The following is a 16,948-nucleotide window of genomic DNA, read 5'->3' as shown; positions in this document are numbered from 1 at the left end:
GAAAAAAAATCAATTGTAGCAGATATTATATTATAAATGAACATATACATGCACAAAAACAGTTGCTCTCCAGGCCCACAACACCTAACTGGGTGTGCAGCATTATTTATTGCTGAAGTTGAGGTTATTACAGTCTTGAATAATCAGTCTTGTATAATGGAACTGATTCACCAGGATCCTCTGGGACCCAGCCAGTGCATTTATTTCCTCAGTAGCGGACATTATTTAGAGCTGCATCTTCCAAACTGCAGGCTATCATGAAATTTCCAGATGTGCCTTCAAGGAAACAACCTAAGCTTTACAGGGATGTCGCAAGTTTTGGGGGTCGGACCTTGAAGGAGAAGATTCACAAGATGCCTGACAACTTAATGCTAACTGTTAAGTGTTAAAATATCACATTGACGCTGGTCAAAAGAGTTATGTGTCTTAGCATTTCCACATGCAGCACAGATCTCACTGCCACATCATTAAATGGAGGACTGAAGTGAGGCTGCCATGGAGAAACAAGATTCCTCAACTTCATATCCTGTATTTGGGTCACGTGGTTCAACCCTGGCACCCCTGACACCTCAGGAGACAAGCAGCAGGTCCCGAGTCTGTTGATTATTATGGCCCATGGTCGCTGACCATTTTTAAAAGAAACAAATCAGGAGAAATGTGAATTTGTACGAGCTGGCTGCTGGTGCTCCTAGCTTTTGCTAGGCAAGAGGAGGGAGGATGGGGAGGACCACGCCCACTTAGGAGACTGGGAAGTCTATTCCATTTTCTTACCATTAGTGGCAAAATTAATCATCTTGCTTTAGCTGTTCAGTATCTTTGAGTATAGTTAGCAATTGCGCCATGCATGGTTTTGAACGCATGTGTCCCCGTTAACAGCAGCACCTCGCTCTGGCGTTGGAGGGACAAACATTGCAAACTTTATAAATTCCCAACAAATACATTTGCTTATGCAATAAGCAAAGCAGTAGCTTGCCTAACACCAGGCAAGCAGCACTCATTATGACTGACAGACTTACTCACCTCAATCTGGCTCTTGATAAACATATCCTCTGCCGTAGGAGAAAAAAAAAAAAACTCACCTCCTTGCACAGCTTCATTCCAATATTAATTTTGCATCACCTCTTCTGTATACATGTCTTCTCTCTGCTGTCTGCAGAGGGGTCGATGAAGGTGGGAGGGTGTTGTAAATTATTACCACAAAGGGACAAGATTTTTTCAAAGTTCTACAGGCAGTAACTTCAATTAAAAAGATACAAAAACAACCAGTCTTGGATGTGATGTGAAACATCAGCCTGTTATTCAAAAATAAAGTTCCTTTGAATTATCCCATAACAGTTTATTTATGTTGTATCAGGCAGAACCCAAGCTGTATTATCTCTCTGCTGTAATTATGCCTAAACCTAATTTGGATGCTTATCATTGGATTAATTGCTTCAATGCTAATAGAAGGCTATTCCAAATATGCAGGAGACTTCAAGTCCATTCTTGCCTGTAACAGCATTATGCATTACCGTGATGATATGGCTTACGTGGATATTGTGCCGACAGCTATTGTTTTTCAATGGTTGATAAGTCTATTCAAATATATCTTTGTGCCTGGGGGTTTGAGTTTCTTGAATTATGTCTCTTTGGCATAATGGTGGAGTTCAGCGGTCTAGTTGACGCCACCTGACACTGACACAACAGTGCAACTCGTAATTTGGCAGCCATTACTGTAACAGGAAAAGACAAGTCCGATGCCCTAAAGAAACCTCGACTGGTATTTTGACATAGCGGTATTTTATAGGGCAACATAGGTGGTCTTTGTTCAAACAAACCTGTATTGATCAGCAGCACCGCTATTACAAGTATAAAATGGGAACAAGGCAAATGTATTGCCAAGAAGAAGCAGTAGTAAGATCTGTCAAAGTAGTTTCTCAAGCTGGGCAGGCAGACAGGATGAAATATGAAAGTGTAAGGGAATATAATTGTCGGTTATGAAATCATCTTGGATAAGATTAATCATTGGAGCAAGTTCTTATTTGCTGCTATCACCTGAACTTCTCAACCAGCACAGGTTAGCCTAACATATTCTGTTAGGCTGCCAAATTGGCCTTTCACAAAAACTGACACTGAGTGCCAAAGCCCCTGGTTAGACGCAAATGAAAGTAAATAGATATTGATTCTTTGCATGGAAGGAGAAAAAACACCTGCATCAAATTTGCCTTATTACAACCTGACTGATTAGTGAAAACTCTCTGCAGTCCAATATTTCAGACAAATAATTGTTGCTATGAATAAGGCTATATCACCTCAAGTGATCTGGATACAGGATGCGTTGGATGTCAAACTCTGCCGATCGACACGCAGCCCCGCCTTCTTTAACCTAAATCTTATCCATTTTATTGTGTAGCATGTGTTGGGAAGGGTTGGATTGGATGTTAGAGGAGGGTTTGCCCGCCCCTGTAATGTAACACTGCACGGAAAGTCCAATCTATTAACGCTAAGCAGTTAAGCAAGCTTGCTAACAGTGACACCTACTGGAGCCAAAAGGTCTTTACAACACGGATATATCAAATTAAATCACATGGGAACATAACATATGAACAGCACATAAACAAAAAAGACACTCTATTATCGTAGAGTACATCACAATATAGTGACACTGAGTAAATGTGCCGTGTAATAGGCTAACAGCTGAAATTTTAATGCGTCCAGCCATCCACATGTAGTTGCTATGGACACGGATCAAATCTATGGACTGTTCATTTTATTGTAGTGTTGAAGGCTAATTAAATTGATTCAAAATTAATATCGTGCATATTCCTTTATTTCATAACTAACCATGTGGGATAATAGTCGGCCAGCTCCATCAGGGCGATACAAGATCACCCTGTCGGGATGTATTTTATGACAATGACCAGCTGGCTGCAGATTATCCCTTACAACGTACAATCCTTCCAGAGGTAGTTAGCACCATCCTGACATGTGCTGTGATCCAACTCTCAGTTGACTTAAAACTCACTGTGCCAAGGGATGATGTTTATCAGAGTAAGAAGCTTAGATGCACTGAGGATGAACAGAGAGGCTGGAAAGCTGTTGTACACCCTGCATCCACTACAGTGAGTTAAGTTACCAGCACCAGTAACAGTGAGTTAGTGGCTTACACCAGGCTGTAAAACAGGGATATGTACTGGGGCCTGCAGTGTGAAAACCCATTCTCATAACCAAGATAGGGGTCTTAATTTATCATATGATGGCACTGCTATAGTAGCAGAATTGAGATTGTCCAAAACATCCACAACTCCTGAAGTAAGTCTATTGTGGTTGCATAGTTAAGTCTACAGTATTTTTTGCTGATCCAATGTGTTTTTGGGACTGCTGAGCAGACTGTTTCAAGACAACAGGGTGGGCCCATTAGGCAGTAGTTCAGATTGATGTTGAATGAGGAAATTATTGGGCGAGCCGAGATGTTTCGGGCCGTGGGTAAGTCTAAGTGTAGCTGAGGGGAACTGAAAGTGTGCAGACAGGGGTGATTCTGGGACATCACAGTATACTGCTGAGCTTTCGAGAGGTCTTTCTGGTGGAAGTAAAACTTGATAACGCCAATGTCATACCGGCTCTCACATAACCCTTCTCTCTTATATTCAAGCCAGCTTTCTCTGTAGGTGCTCACGTAAGGGTTACAGCAGTATTGTGTGCATTTGTAAAGGCTTTCCAGTGTTTGATGAAAGAGAGGAGTAATGTTGTAGAGATTTTCAGAGCAGCTGGCCTTGCATCATAATTGTCTAAATAAGTAAAAAGTTGGGGTGTTTTACTAAAGTGGGCATGTGACATTGGATTTAAGGAAAGGCTACTCTGCGTGAGTCCTGACAGTGCTGGTTTGTTTGTGTGTGTGTGTGTGTGTGTGTGTGTACGCATCTGTGTCTTGTTGTGTGTGTTGTTAACTGTGTTGGCCTTCCGTGATGTTGTGTCATTCCACTTCAGTGCCTGATTGGTCAACAACTGTCTCTGCAGGGGGTATGACGTCCCTCCCTCCAGGAGGGCTTTTAGCGTGTGTTTAGTGGGTGTATTTGTGTCTTTGTTGTGTGTGTGAGTGTGTGTGTGTGTATGTGGGGGTAATTTTTGGTGTCTTCCATTCCTCTTGGCTTTCTTTCTTTCAGAGGAGCACACACATACACACATACAGTACACCCACACGCACACACATAGAGGTCAGGATTAATTTGCAGTCTGTGAGCAATAGACTAATCTGGTTAGAACACGCTAGGCTAATTAGCATAGGATGAGCCGACCTCACTTATCATTTGACCACATGTACATATATTACACACTCGCACACACACACACACCCGAGAGAAGGAGAGAGAGAGAGAGTGAGGGTGAGAGAGGGAGGCATAGAAATTGTAAAGTTGCTACTAAATCAGCATCTGTGATGGAAATACCTTTATTTCTGTCTTGGGTACCACAAAAAAGGCTATAACAGCCTCTTTGACTGCAACAAGATGGAATGGATTTACCTGCTGTTTCCTATGCCATAAAATGGTTTTAGTTTTGTTCAGCCGTGTACTGTTTCATTGAGGAGGTGCACCTCTGAGGAGGAGGTGGGCACACTGTGATCACAGTCTCCAATATGTCAAAGGTAATTAGGCTGATCGGTGAGTGTACCCTATTATGCACAGAGAAGTGTGTGCTGCGTGCTGCTAATTAGACTGATGAGTAGATCCACTCTAATAAGCCCACCATATACCAGCAACTACATGGCTGGTTTTATTCCTATTAGATTCCATTTTTTAATCACAAGTAATGCCCACTGATGATGTTTGGGTGAATGTGGGTCTCCCTCCTCAACAGACTGGACACCAAATGGCACTGTTTACATTCAAATTATTTACTCAGCATTTGGTCATAATGCTCAAGCTTTGAGCAAGATATGATAGGTGCAATAATATAGTCCCTCATTGCTAAATATTGGTGGGCTATTTTTTTTAAAATATGCATACTTCAAAGATTTACGAGCTCTCAAAACATGCAAGGTAAAAAATAAACTAGGTCTATATTCTATTATGCATCGGGTTTTGAAATCTTTGTTGACAACATGCGAAAGCATTCAAGCTGCAAATTAGATAGTGACTATTGTCACAGTTTGAATGAGCTTTGGTCCAAGATTTTGATAGCCTACCACATTTTCGCGTGACAAGCATTTCATTTTCCCAAACGACCTTCATTCCCAAGGGAGGTCTGAAAAACTGGGTTCTGCTGTAATTAGGCTCACTCGCTGACAAAAAGAAGCACCCAAGGTGGAGAGGATAAAAGACAGGGAGGTAGAGCGACGACAGGATGAAGGTGGGGGATGTGAGGAGGAGGAGAGCAGATAATGAGAGACAGGGCGACAGAATGAAAGAGTGCAGGAGGATGAGAGCATGTCAAGTATCAAGGGGGGTTGTTTGCCTGCGGCCGCCTCACGGTGTGATGTCGCTGAATCTTCTCACCATGTTTTATTACAAAGGGCTCAGCGTTAGGGTCTGTGTAGTCAGAGTGCCAGCTCACTTGTGTCTGTTCGGCCGTACCTGTCTGCCCGCTCGCTGCAGTGTGCCACAGTTCGCTTTGCCCAGTGCAGCCACAAGTAGCATGTTAAAGGTATATTATTCTGGTAGAGGCATCCTCTCACACAGATTAAACACATAGGGGTTCAAAATAGTGGAAAGCAAAATTTTTTTGGCAATGTGAAGCAATTTTGAAGCATTTTTTTTTTCCAGTGGCCTATTGTTTACCAAACAGTGTGCTTCAGATCAGATTGAATTTTCCAGTTCCGCTGACTGTTTAGGATAAAACTGACCAATTTAAATTGCCCTAAAAAAAAAGTCTAAAACAATCTTTGTCCTGCCTGACAAAGGTGTAGAGGAAGTGTATTTCCTCCGACAGCTATAAAGTAGGAAAGTTTTGGGAGTGAAGTCCAATGAGAAAATAGGAATATACCAAAACTCAAGAGCTAGATGATGTGAGGATAAACCTGCACTCATTAAGGTTGTTTCAAATATTTCAATGGTCTCGAATATTAAGTGTTTAAAGAGTACTATTTGTAAAGAGTTCTTTTTTTATCACTATATAAATGACTATATACACCTTTGAGTGCCATGAAATTTGCACAGACAAATCAGATAGACCTACTGTTTTGGCTGCTCACCTCAACACTCAAAACAAGTAGATTCCTGCTCATGTCCTGGCTTATAATGATTTTCGCTCCTCCAACAGCTTGTCATGTCATCCTCACAAACAGAGGATATCGCTAAGATCACCATGAATTAGCTTCGCAAACAGTTTAGCTACACTAGCCGAAGTGATGAGTGGACGTCTAGGGCCCTGACGGCTGATTGGATTTGTGTAGTCTTTATATCATGATTGTGGTTTCAAAGCAACAGAAATAACCAAAAAAAAAAAAAAAAAAAAAAAAAACAGGCTTAGATGAGAATTGTCACTTGAGACAATTCATGAAAATGATATATTTTAAGCCTGCATTAATTAAAATACCTAATTCAGGTGTCAGTGGCAATCAGAAATCGCTTTAAAAGTCAGCTTTCTCTTCTAGGGAAAAGCGTGAGGCACACACATTCCTGCTCCATAGTTACAGGACAAAAGGTGCTAAAGGACATGCACTAACAAGGGGTTATTTTGAAGCATTTGTAGTGAAGATGGTTGCCTGAGTGAAGTGTCAACTACAGTATACTATCTGCATCGTGTTATTTTTATAATATGGAAAAAAAAAATATCTGTCTTGTATGAAAAGCTTCCCATCCTTAATTTTTGATCGTTTCCTTCTGCACCACCTAAATTGAGAGGCAGCAACATACACAGACAAAATTAACATCTAATCCATCCATAAGGGCAAGATGCTGAAAATAGTCCTCAGGGCTGCTTACAATATTTCACCATTAACACAAAAGGATCTGTGATTTTAAGAGACATATTTTGCAGTATAAGCTTGCTATCTGGGCCCGTCACGTAGCTCTGTTTTTGAATTGTCACATAACTGCTTAAGCTCTGGCCCACCTTTGTTGCTATCTCAGATGGCGCGCTTAGCTTTGTGACGTTCTTTGTCAGCATCTCACACAGAGGTTGTATCTTAATCAGCGTCTCAGTTCAGCATAGCTACCACAGTTCCCTTTGTTGTTGTTGTGCCAGTGAGCATTCTTGGTTTTTATACTGCAGTTGCCTTGTAGTTCCACATCTGCAAACCTTTTTTCCAGTCGTGGTCGCTTGTCTAATTTATTAAAGAGAGGGTTAATGGAAAGGGTGTGAGGGGAATATTGAGGAATGGATGTAATGTGGGATTTTTAATATGACTGACATGCATCGCTTTGCTGTATTAAAAGCTGACTTATGAGCGGACCATGAATTAAACTCCTACCTGTCCTCTTCCTGCTGCTCACGCCTTTCACCTCTCCCTCTCTCTCTCTCTCTTTCTGACAGAGACAGTGATGGATACAAGGACAGCGACAGCTGAGCTTGGCTGGATATCATTCCCTGCCAATGGGGTAAGAACAATGTGCAAAGGTGTGTGTGCGTGTGTGTGTGTGTGTGTGTGTGTGTATGTGTGCGTACGTGCGTGCGTGCGTGCGTGCGTGTGTGTGTGCTGTTGTGCGTATGTGTGTGCACCCTTGGGGAAGGCAGTTTGAGTACACTTTACAGTGCTCCATTAACGAGTCTGTCAAATTCTTAATTACAGCGGCAAGGTGACACCAATTAACCGCTATTGATGCAGAATACAATGAGAGTCCAATAGATCAGGGGAGTAGCAGAACACAATACACCAATACACATTAGAATAGAATAGAATAGAATAGAATAGAATAGAATAGAATAGAATGGAATAGAATATGGGTAATGTGGTTTCGCTACTCATGTTCTTAGAATATGTGGAATTTGAAAAGGTTGCCCTAATAAAAGATGGACTACTGTCTGTGTGTGTGTGTGTGTGTGTGTGTGTGTGTGTGAGTGTGTGTGTCTGAGGCGAGGGGCTCTAATTGTGATGAATGGTCGTCCCTGTGCAGCACAGAACAAGGTAGAGCGGAGAAATGGAGCAAGTGAGGGAGGGGAGCACAGAGGAAGGAAGAGAGAGAGAGAGAGACAGAATGAGAGGGAGGGAGAGAGAAAGTTTAATTTGTGTCAGGACTCGGTAAACCCATTAATCATTTTAGCTTCACCTCCTCTCTTCCTCTATTCTTCCTCCTTTCTTCTCGACCCACATCTCCCCCAGTGGGAGGAGGTGAGCGGCTACGATGAGAACCTCAACACCATCCGGACATACCAAGTGTGCAACGTGTTTGAGCCTAGCCAGAACAACTGGCTCCTCACCACCTACATCGACAGGCGGGCGGCGCAGCGCGTCTACGTGGAGATCCGCTTCACCGTGCGGGACTGCGCCTCCATCCCCAGCGTCCTGGGATCCTGCAAGGAGACGTTCAACCTGTACTACCTGGAGACCGACAGGGCCGTGTCAGAGGGTGTCAAAGGGGTGGAGTACTGGGCCAATGCCCCCTTTCTCAAGGTAATGAATGGGAACCCAGAGAATGGTGTGTTTTTGTTGGGCACCCCGGAAGTTACTTTGACTTTGGGTTGCCTCAGGAGATTTAGAGTGGAATTTTCCCAAAGGGGTTTTTGAAGAAAATTAGCTCTGTCACTTACAAAGGCTTATGATACTTACACATTTTCTTAATCACAACAATCTCCACAAACCAATACACTTTTAGGGAGCCACACACAGAAGGGAGAGGAGGAAGGCAGAAAGTAAATGCTGGGAGAAAACAACAAGTGAACAAACATCATCCCACCACCATCCTCCCTCATGGTAGCTTTTGTTCAAATATCTTGCTGTCTCTGCTAGAAACTAGAAAAAAAAAAAAAAAAACAACAACAACTAAAAATTCATAAACACTCTGTGGAAAATGTTGATAGAAGTGTGAATGAACACAATACATTTAAGGAGCAGAGCACAGGAAGAGCAAGAGTGTGAGTTAAACACAGAACCTCAATTGGAATAGAGCAGATTTTCCCATTCAATCAACACAGCAGGATGGTGACATTTTTATGTGTCATTGCCATTACAAAGAACTGTGGCTCTTGTACTGGGCTAACTATGGACTATGCTCCCAGGGTCCAGTGCTTCTAAGGTCATATGTTCTCCAGATTTGTATGGCACATAATGGGAGCATGACAGTGGGTCCTCTGTTCCCAGGGTCCTATGTTCACCAGCTCTGTGCAGCACATAATGGGAACCTAAATTAGATGTTCCTCAGTTTTTTATTCAGGGGTTTAGGGTCGGGGTTAGGGTTGATGTGCGTTAACAGAATATTGAGTTGGGGAACTTAGGACCCTGGGAACAAAGGACCCTGGGAACATAGGACCCTTGGAACCTAGGACCCTGGGAACTTAGGACCTTGGGAACTTAGGACCCTGGGAACAAAGAACCCTGTGAACATAGGACCTTAGGAACTTAGGACCCTGGGAACATAGATATGCTCCTGGGCTAACCCCCTTATAAATTGACTTGGAGCAAGTTGCTGACTGGGTGAGGTGAGAGGTTTGGCAGCAGCGACCAAACAAGCATTGGAGGATGGAGGGATGTCTTGTACGTCCTCTGTGTTGCATTGCTGCAGGAGGGGAATTCAGGATTGTTGGACCAGTTGGTGGTAATTATTAACATTGATTACTGCAAGCAGCCACAGCACAACATGTCCTCTCAGTTCTCAAGCTAGTGTGATACCCTTTCTTGCCTAACTAACATGTGTTGTCACACGGGTCAACTAGCCACAATCGCCATTTTATTCTGATATAGCCAAACGGCCATAGCAAACAGTTCCATGACTTCTCCTTTTCCATTCAAGTTCTGCAGAGTTAACCTTTTTGATGTGATGATGTGAACAGCACAGCAACTTGTTTGCACATAACAGCTTTGAAACTTGTGTTTGAGAGGTTAATGTGTGTAGTTTATGCCATGGAACAAAACATCAAATTCTCTTTGGCTTGTGTTAACCATAGACCTTATTGTATACATACATTGAAAAGCCTCTGTGAAACAAAGAACCAAAAAATCCTCTGTAGCCTCTGTAGTACTCGACAGAGGCTGTGAATAGAGTTTTTGCAGTTTAGCCTCAAATCTCCTTGCAACCACAGCTGGTGTCATCTTGGAGAGCTATTGGCCTGCACAAATAATGATTAAATATATAAAACCCAGGCAAGAAAAAGAGAAACCCCTGAGAGGGACTCTTGTAGAGTGAATGCCCATTTAGACTGGATGACAGCCCTTTCTGAAAAATGGGACAGATGGATAAATAAAGGTGCAGACAAACAGAAGGGTAGACAGCAGAATGGACAGATAAGTTGGCAGACAGATACACAGCAAAGATGAAGATTAAATAAAGTCTTGATAATAAAGGTGGAGAAATTGGAAAGTTATAGCAGCAACCAGCAATCTAACACACAGAAGGGAAAAATGAATGTCAGTATAAAAGAAGCAAATGGGCGAAATGTATAAGTACATACAGAAATGCACAGATGAAAGTACATGCACAAAGTACACAAATAATGACTTAAAATTTGCAGTACATGTACAATAGCAGTAGTGGACTAGCAGTAATTACAGCTACAAAAATGGGAACTGTGCAGTATGAAAAACAGTTGTAACAAACATCAATACACTGCATATATACCATATATATGCATATGTAACGTGGGAATATCATGAAGAAAAACAAATATGTAAAAATAGCCACGCATTTGGACCAACACAGATGGAGAGATAGACAGAGGGACAGGAAAACCGATGGAGCAGTCAGGCAGGTGAAATGGTGTCAGATGGGCCTAAAGGAGCAGAATCTGGGCCAGCAGCCCCTCTTCTGAACGTAAAGACAGAGACAGACAGATGGATAACTGGACCAGACAGAGAGAGGGATAGAGAGAAAAGGGTGATGGCAGAGAGAGAAGGGTTGAGAGCTGAGCTAACAATGCTCCCTTTCTGATGGGATGAGGGCTGAAAAGATGACTTTTTAGCCAAATGTTTCCAGTGAGGCATGAAAACCCCTCTTTTATCGACTCAACTTGTAGATATAGACAGAAAATTTGACATCCTACTTTGGAAAAAAGAAATAAAAAAAATCAGTCCTACTTGTTTTACGGGGTATACGTCGTACATGAAAGAAAATCCCCCAAAATCAAGATATTTTTACCACAGACATAGTATTTTGTAAATAATTAATCAAAATAAGACCCACATTCTACAAATGACTCCGCAAACGATCAATTATTTAGTTACTCTTTTTAGTTATTCAAATGTGTGCATATTTTATTAAATATGGTCTTGTTAAATATTATAACAAGAAAATAAATATAAGTCAGAATTTTGCAAAGTGGTCACACATGTGTCCTGTTCAACAGAAAAATGTCTGTGTTTTCTGTTCACCGACTCACAACATCACCATGCTCTAATCGTAAAATGCAGTTCTCCCACTAAGCAATATAGTTGCAGTACTGTTATGATTGTAAGTTAGCACATTAATATGTAAATGAACTGTACTGTGGTCACAGGTGTGTGTTTATCCAGCGTTTTACAGTGGCTTTAAACTTGGCCGATCAGCACTGAGGATTGGGACTATATATTTTATACAGAACAAGGACAGTGGAGGCTAGCAGTCAGTGTGGTCTTTCTTAAGTGTTATTTTTTCTTACCCAGTTTTCCTCTCTCTCTCTCTCTCTCTCTCTCTCTCTCTTTCTATCAGGTGGACACCATTGCAGCAGATGAGAGTTTCTCCCAGGTTGATTTTGGGGGGAGGCTAATGAAGGTGAACACAGAGGTTCGCAGTTTTGGGCCGCTGTCCCGAGGCAGAGGGTTCCATCTGGCTTTCCAGGACTTGGGTGCCTGCATGTCCCTTCTGGCTGTTAGAGTTTTCTACAAGAAATGCCCCAGCGTGGTGCAGAACTTTGCCTTTTTCCCAGAGGTATGGGCTATAAATAGGCCTGAAAACTCCTTCATGCCTGGCCTTAATATGCACCTCATATCTGGATTTTGTCTGGATATGATTTAACTGGACTACATTTGTACCTGCCATCAAAGTGTGTCTTCAGTGCACACACACAAGACAACACACACAATGTGTGTGTGTGTTAACCCCTTTTTGCCAGGCAAAAAGGGGGTCAGTGATTGCCTGTGGTTGCCATTTTCCACTCAAATTAACCAAGAGATGTACTTTTGTATCACATGTACCTTGAGAAAGGTGTACTGTACATTCATCACCTCACTGTTGAGTGTGTTCAAGTTCAAGTAGGAAGGTACAGATTTGCCTTGCCTTTAGTAACTCTACATTTACAAAAATCTCACAGTTAACATTTTACATACATGATCCTATCCATATCCATAATATCCATAATAACTGCTACTGTTTTTTAAGAGCTGTCGCATATTCATTGAATAGATGAGGAGTCATGTAGAAGGTAGATACAGGTTAGTTCTTGGTGTCAGTTGCATGATATTTGTAAAATGTGTATTTTTAATACTGTGTTGTTGTGTGTAGTACTACATGAAAAATGACATTTGAATGAAAAGTGCCACCAAGAGGCACAAATCAAAATCAATTTTATATCAAGTGGCTCGCAAAACTTAAATCCAAGAGAGCTAGGGCTCAGGGTCATGCCTAGACAAAACAGACTAGTGACTATAGAGGACAATTAAAATGATTGTTTACTACAACAAATTATTGATTTCACAGAGGTTTTATATCCAAATGAACTTTATTTGATAGTTAACACTTGACCCAGAGACTCTCTACATATTCCCTTTGTCAGATGCCATTCACTGACAATGTAGCAGCTCCAGTATTTTTTTTTTAATTCATCAAGTGTATTTTCTCTCTTTTCTCCAGCTTTGGGACAGACTTGCTATGCAAGATCTCAGCGTATGAATTCCATTTGAAGGCTTTTCAAAGGAAACACGATTGTTTTTGATCTTGATTCTTTGCAGACGCTGACCGGGGCAGAGTCTACATCATTAGTTATCGCCAGAGGAAGTTGCATCTCAAATGCTGAGGAAGTGGACGTGCCAATAAAGCTCTACTGTAACGGAGACGGAGAGTGGATGGTGCCCATTGGCAGCTGTAGCTGCAAGGCGGGTTATGAACCAGATAATGGGAACGTGTGCCGAGGTAAGCCCATGCGTGAATGATGCTGTGTTATTGTAATGTCAGCAACAAAGAAAACCAAAACAAGAAAGTACAGATCCTGTGTAGTGCTGCTGTGCATTTGTGATGGTGACATGTTGTCAATTTGTTTGAATTTGACCAACAAAAGCTAACCAGCCAACATGACAACAAATCAATATCCCAGCAGGAAACAGCGATAGAAGCCATGCTATTAGCAGGCAAAATGTCAGCTGGAATGCGACAAGAAAACAAGCAGTAACAAGCCATATGAATATCTAAGAACAAAGAAATCAATACAAATACAAATTTAGCAAAACGAAAACAAAAAGCACCAGCAAGCATACAGTGTAATCACTGTTTCATATTTACAATTAGTGTTTCATATTTTGCCAGATGCAGTCACTGGCTCCTGTTGCTGCTGTTCCTGAACAAGAACCAGCAAACAGGAACTGGTGCTAGAGAAGGCTCATTTGGTTGTTAATCAACTTCAGCAGCAACAGTTGTAGTGATGACAAAAAAGGCACTTAAAAACACACTGCATGTGTTTTTAAAATGTATGCAGCTTTATTTTTGACATGCTCAATACAGAAATATCGCTTTCTTGTTTCATTTCATTCCCTCAAACTCCCATTGAATCTCATCCCCTGACCAAATGTCAATGAGAGCTTGCACCTCGTAATGTTTTTCTACATTTGGCAATTGCTTCTCCTTCAGTATGAATTTTAACATTACAGCTACTCACTGTCAGTTGCCTCAGTGACACACAAGTGTGTAACCAGACAGCGATAAACAGCCGTAGTCCCGCTCTCAGGATCCTGCTGGTTCCTTTTGGTTCCTGTTAGTCCAGCATGTCGAGCAGCCACCAGAAAATCAGCTGACACTGGAACTAGAACCTGCCCGATGGAAAATCCAAAGATCCTGTTTTTAAAGTGCCGAAGAAGTGCCAAAAGGCTCGGCACTGTGGAAAAGAGCCCTTAGACACATTTCCTTGAGTGTCTGCTTTAAGCCAATGACTGAAACTGGATTGAATTAAGAAAAAAAAAAAAAAAAAAAAGACTTATAACACTGTAATGAAGTTTCACCAGAGTTAAGTGCCTCATTTCTGGTTGTCCTGGCTAGGTAATTATATGTATGTGTACATTTTTAGATGTATTTTCGCCCAAGGGTGAAGCCCAACCATATTCTGTGTGTTAATATTAGCAGAAGCGGTGGGGTGAACGTGGCACAGAAATAACTCGTCTTCCTCCAGTGTTCCATATATCTCTCCCTCTTTTTCTCTCCTTTTTCGCTGCCCTCCTTCCCCATTTCCTCTCAGTGCCCAATCATTTCTTGGTGTCCCTGGAGAATCTCATCCATTATGTGTGTGTGGTGTGTGTGTGAACATGTATTTGCATGTGTGCGTGTGATATATGTTCATGTGGTTAAATGATAAGTGAGTTCGCTTCAGCCCATGTTAATTAGTTTAGCGTGTTCCAGCCAGATTAGTTATGAGCTATCAGAGAGAGAAAGCTGCAAGAAAGAAAGACAGAAAGAAAGAAAGAGAGAGAGAAAGGAAGGAAGGAAGAAGGAAGGAGAGAAGGAAGGGTCTCTAGGGAGATGGACGGGGAAGAAAGGCAAGAGGAGGACAGACCAAGGACAGAAAGGTAAAAAAAAACAGTCTGAGAGAGATGAAGTAGATAAAGAGAATGGAGGAGACTGATGAATATTTTCTGTCTGCTCTGAGACAGATACACACATATAGCTCCCTTTTCTACCACCCTGCCAACATATATATGTATGTCTATATATATAATAGACTAACTGGCTTCCAATTAACCCTTTTGTATATGCATTTGGCTGTGTAAGAAGTGCTCGATGGAAACAGAAAATGTCAAATAAAATTCTAAAAATGTGGCTAAAAGTTTGTACATTAAGCCCTCGAGCTGGAAAAAAAAACTTTTGATAGAATGAAATGCGGTCATCTGGGCTTGAAATCCATTTGCTGAATGAAAAGACGACATGCGCATGGTATTTAATCACATGACCTCAGACAGAGTCGGCTGGTATGGCGGATGACGGTGGGGTCAACAGGTGCAGGAGAACAGATGAAGAAATTAAGACACTGCTTTGCCACATACAGAACAGAATGGTGATAATAGATGGGAAACAGAAACACGATGCAATGATTTATAAACATTTCAAAGTACAAATGCAAAAATGCCTCTTGGCCAGATGCAATGGTCAGATGATGAGTAGAATATATCATCTTTTTTCACCCATCCAATTGGCTATGGGTAAATGCTTAAACAGATGTTATGGAAAAACTTAATTTTCTGCAGCATTTAATTATTTGTTTGCACTTTTTTTTTTAATGGAAACATAACTATTGTCTCTTTTCTGCACAGAATAAAACATATTTTGTCATAACATAGATAGCTGTGGATAGAAGGCAAGCTACATATGATTTACATTAAATGAGACACAGTGATGAAGCCTGACAGTATTAATTAGGGGTGAGTGAAATGTTGATGTTATCGATATTGTGATATGAGATTAGATACTGTATCATCTGGGATTGTGGTGGTCTGATTCATTTTCAGTCTTTTTCTGGTTTTAAAGGCTGGATTATGGTAATGAGATGTAATTTTATGAACTAATTAGTCTCTAGCCGTTCTGTTATTTGCCTATATGTGCTTGGTCATGTGATTGTTGATTAAAAATCTGTTGTGTTTAAATATCTTGGTTATTCTTACAGTTTTGCCACAATGCCAGTATCAGTCAAAGATGTTGTGATGTGTGATTTTGTCCACATCGCCCAGCCCTTGGATTACTGTTGACTGAGACTGCAGGGGGAATTGCAGTGAAATTTAAAGATTAATTCCCCAGCCCTCTGCCTTGAATTGGACAAACCGCATATCGAGGTTGTCTTTGGTGGCATCGAGAATAAACCGACAAATATTTGACTCTGTTTTGTCTCTGTCGCTGGTGGGATGGCAGGATTCGCATTCATGCACACACATGCATACTTTTACCCGTTTGTACACATGCATCTTCACTTATTCACATCCACCCACATGCACTCTCCCTCTCCCTCTCTCTCTCTCGTTCTCTCTCTCACTCACTCACACACACACACACACACACAAACACAGAGAGAGAGAGAGACAGCTAGCTTAGGTAGGACTGACTCCTCCGCTGTGTCATTAGTAAGCAGAAGATGTTTTGTGAGACGAATAAGCAGTGAGAGGTGCTGCTAGTTGGGACTTTCTTGGATTGCAAATGACGGATGGAGCAGACTGGAAGAGACCAAGCACAGACTGAGACGTCGTGACTTGACTGGTACTATAGATAGCTCCTCCATATACGACTGCCTCTTGAACTTTCGCTGCTCCGGCGCTCAAAAGTTCTGTGAGAGCGGGCCTGTCTGTCCTGTCTGTCTTTGCTAAGCTGGCACGTCTTTGGTGCTCTCATCTGCCAATCAGCTGATAACAACTTGGCAGGAAACTGGACTATTAGAGCAGATGGCTGTGTGTGTGCGTGCATGCATGAGTGTGTGTGTGTGTGTGTGCGTGCATGTGTGTGTGTGTCAGACTACAGAGAAGGTGTTTATTTTGCACCAAACAAGCTGTGCATATTGTACAAACCATCAGGCAAAACTGGCTTAACATCAAAGTGTTGTGTGTGCGTGCATGTATGTATGTGTGTGTGTGTGTGTGTGTGTGTGTGTGTGTGTGTGTGTGTGTGCGTGCACATGGGTAAACAAATATCAAGTAGACCCTCACTTCAAAAATACCAGGCCA

The 16,948-nt window shown here is 41.7% G+C and overlaps 1 protein-coding gene across 1 annotated transcript in view; it reads left to right on the top strand.

Annotated features, from left to right (window-relative positions):
- Positions 1 to 16,948, top strand: part of LOC115357642 (ephrin type-B receptor 1-like) — an 88,234-nt gene that overhangs the window by 20,592 nt on the left and 50,694 nt on the right. Inside the window, exons 2-5 of the mRNA XM_030049217.1 lie at positions 7,450 to 7,514; positions 8,237 to 8,527; positions 11,754 to 11,972; positions 12,992 to 13,172. Coding sequence (XP_029905077.1) covers positions 7,450 to 7,514; positions 8,237 to 8,527; positions 11,754 to 11,972; positions 12,992 to 13,172 — 756 coding nt within the window. The remainder of the gene's footprint in view (positions 1 to 7,449; positions 7,515 to 8,236; positions 8,528 to 11,753; positions 11,973 to 12,991; positions 13,173 to 16,948) is intronic.

The sequence above is a fragment of the Myripristis murdjan genome, chromosome 4 (assembly GCF_902150065.1).
Source record: "Myripristis murdjan chromosome 4, fMyrMur1.1, whole genome shotgun sequence".
NCBI classification, from domain to species: Eukaryota; Metazoa; Chordata; class Actinopteri; order Holocentriformes; family Holocentridae; genus Myripristis; species Myripristis murdjan.
This window is presented reverse-complemented; position numbering and strand designations above follow the sequence as displayed.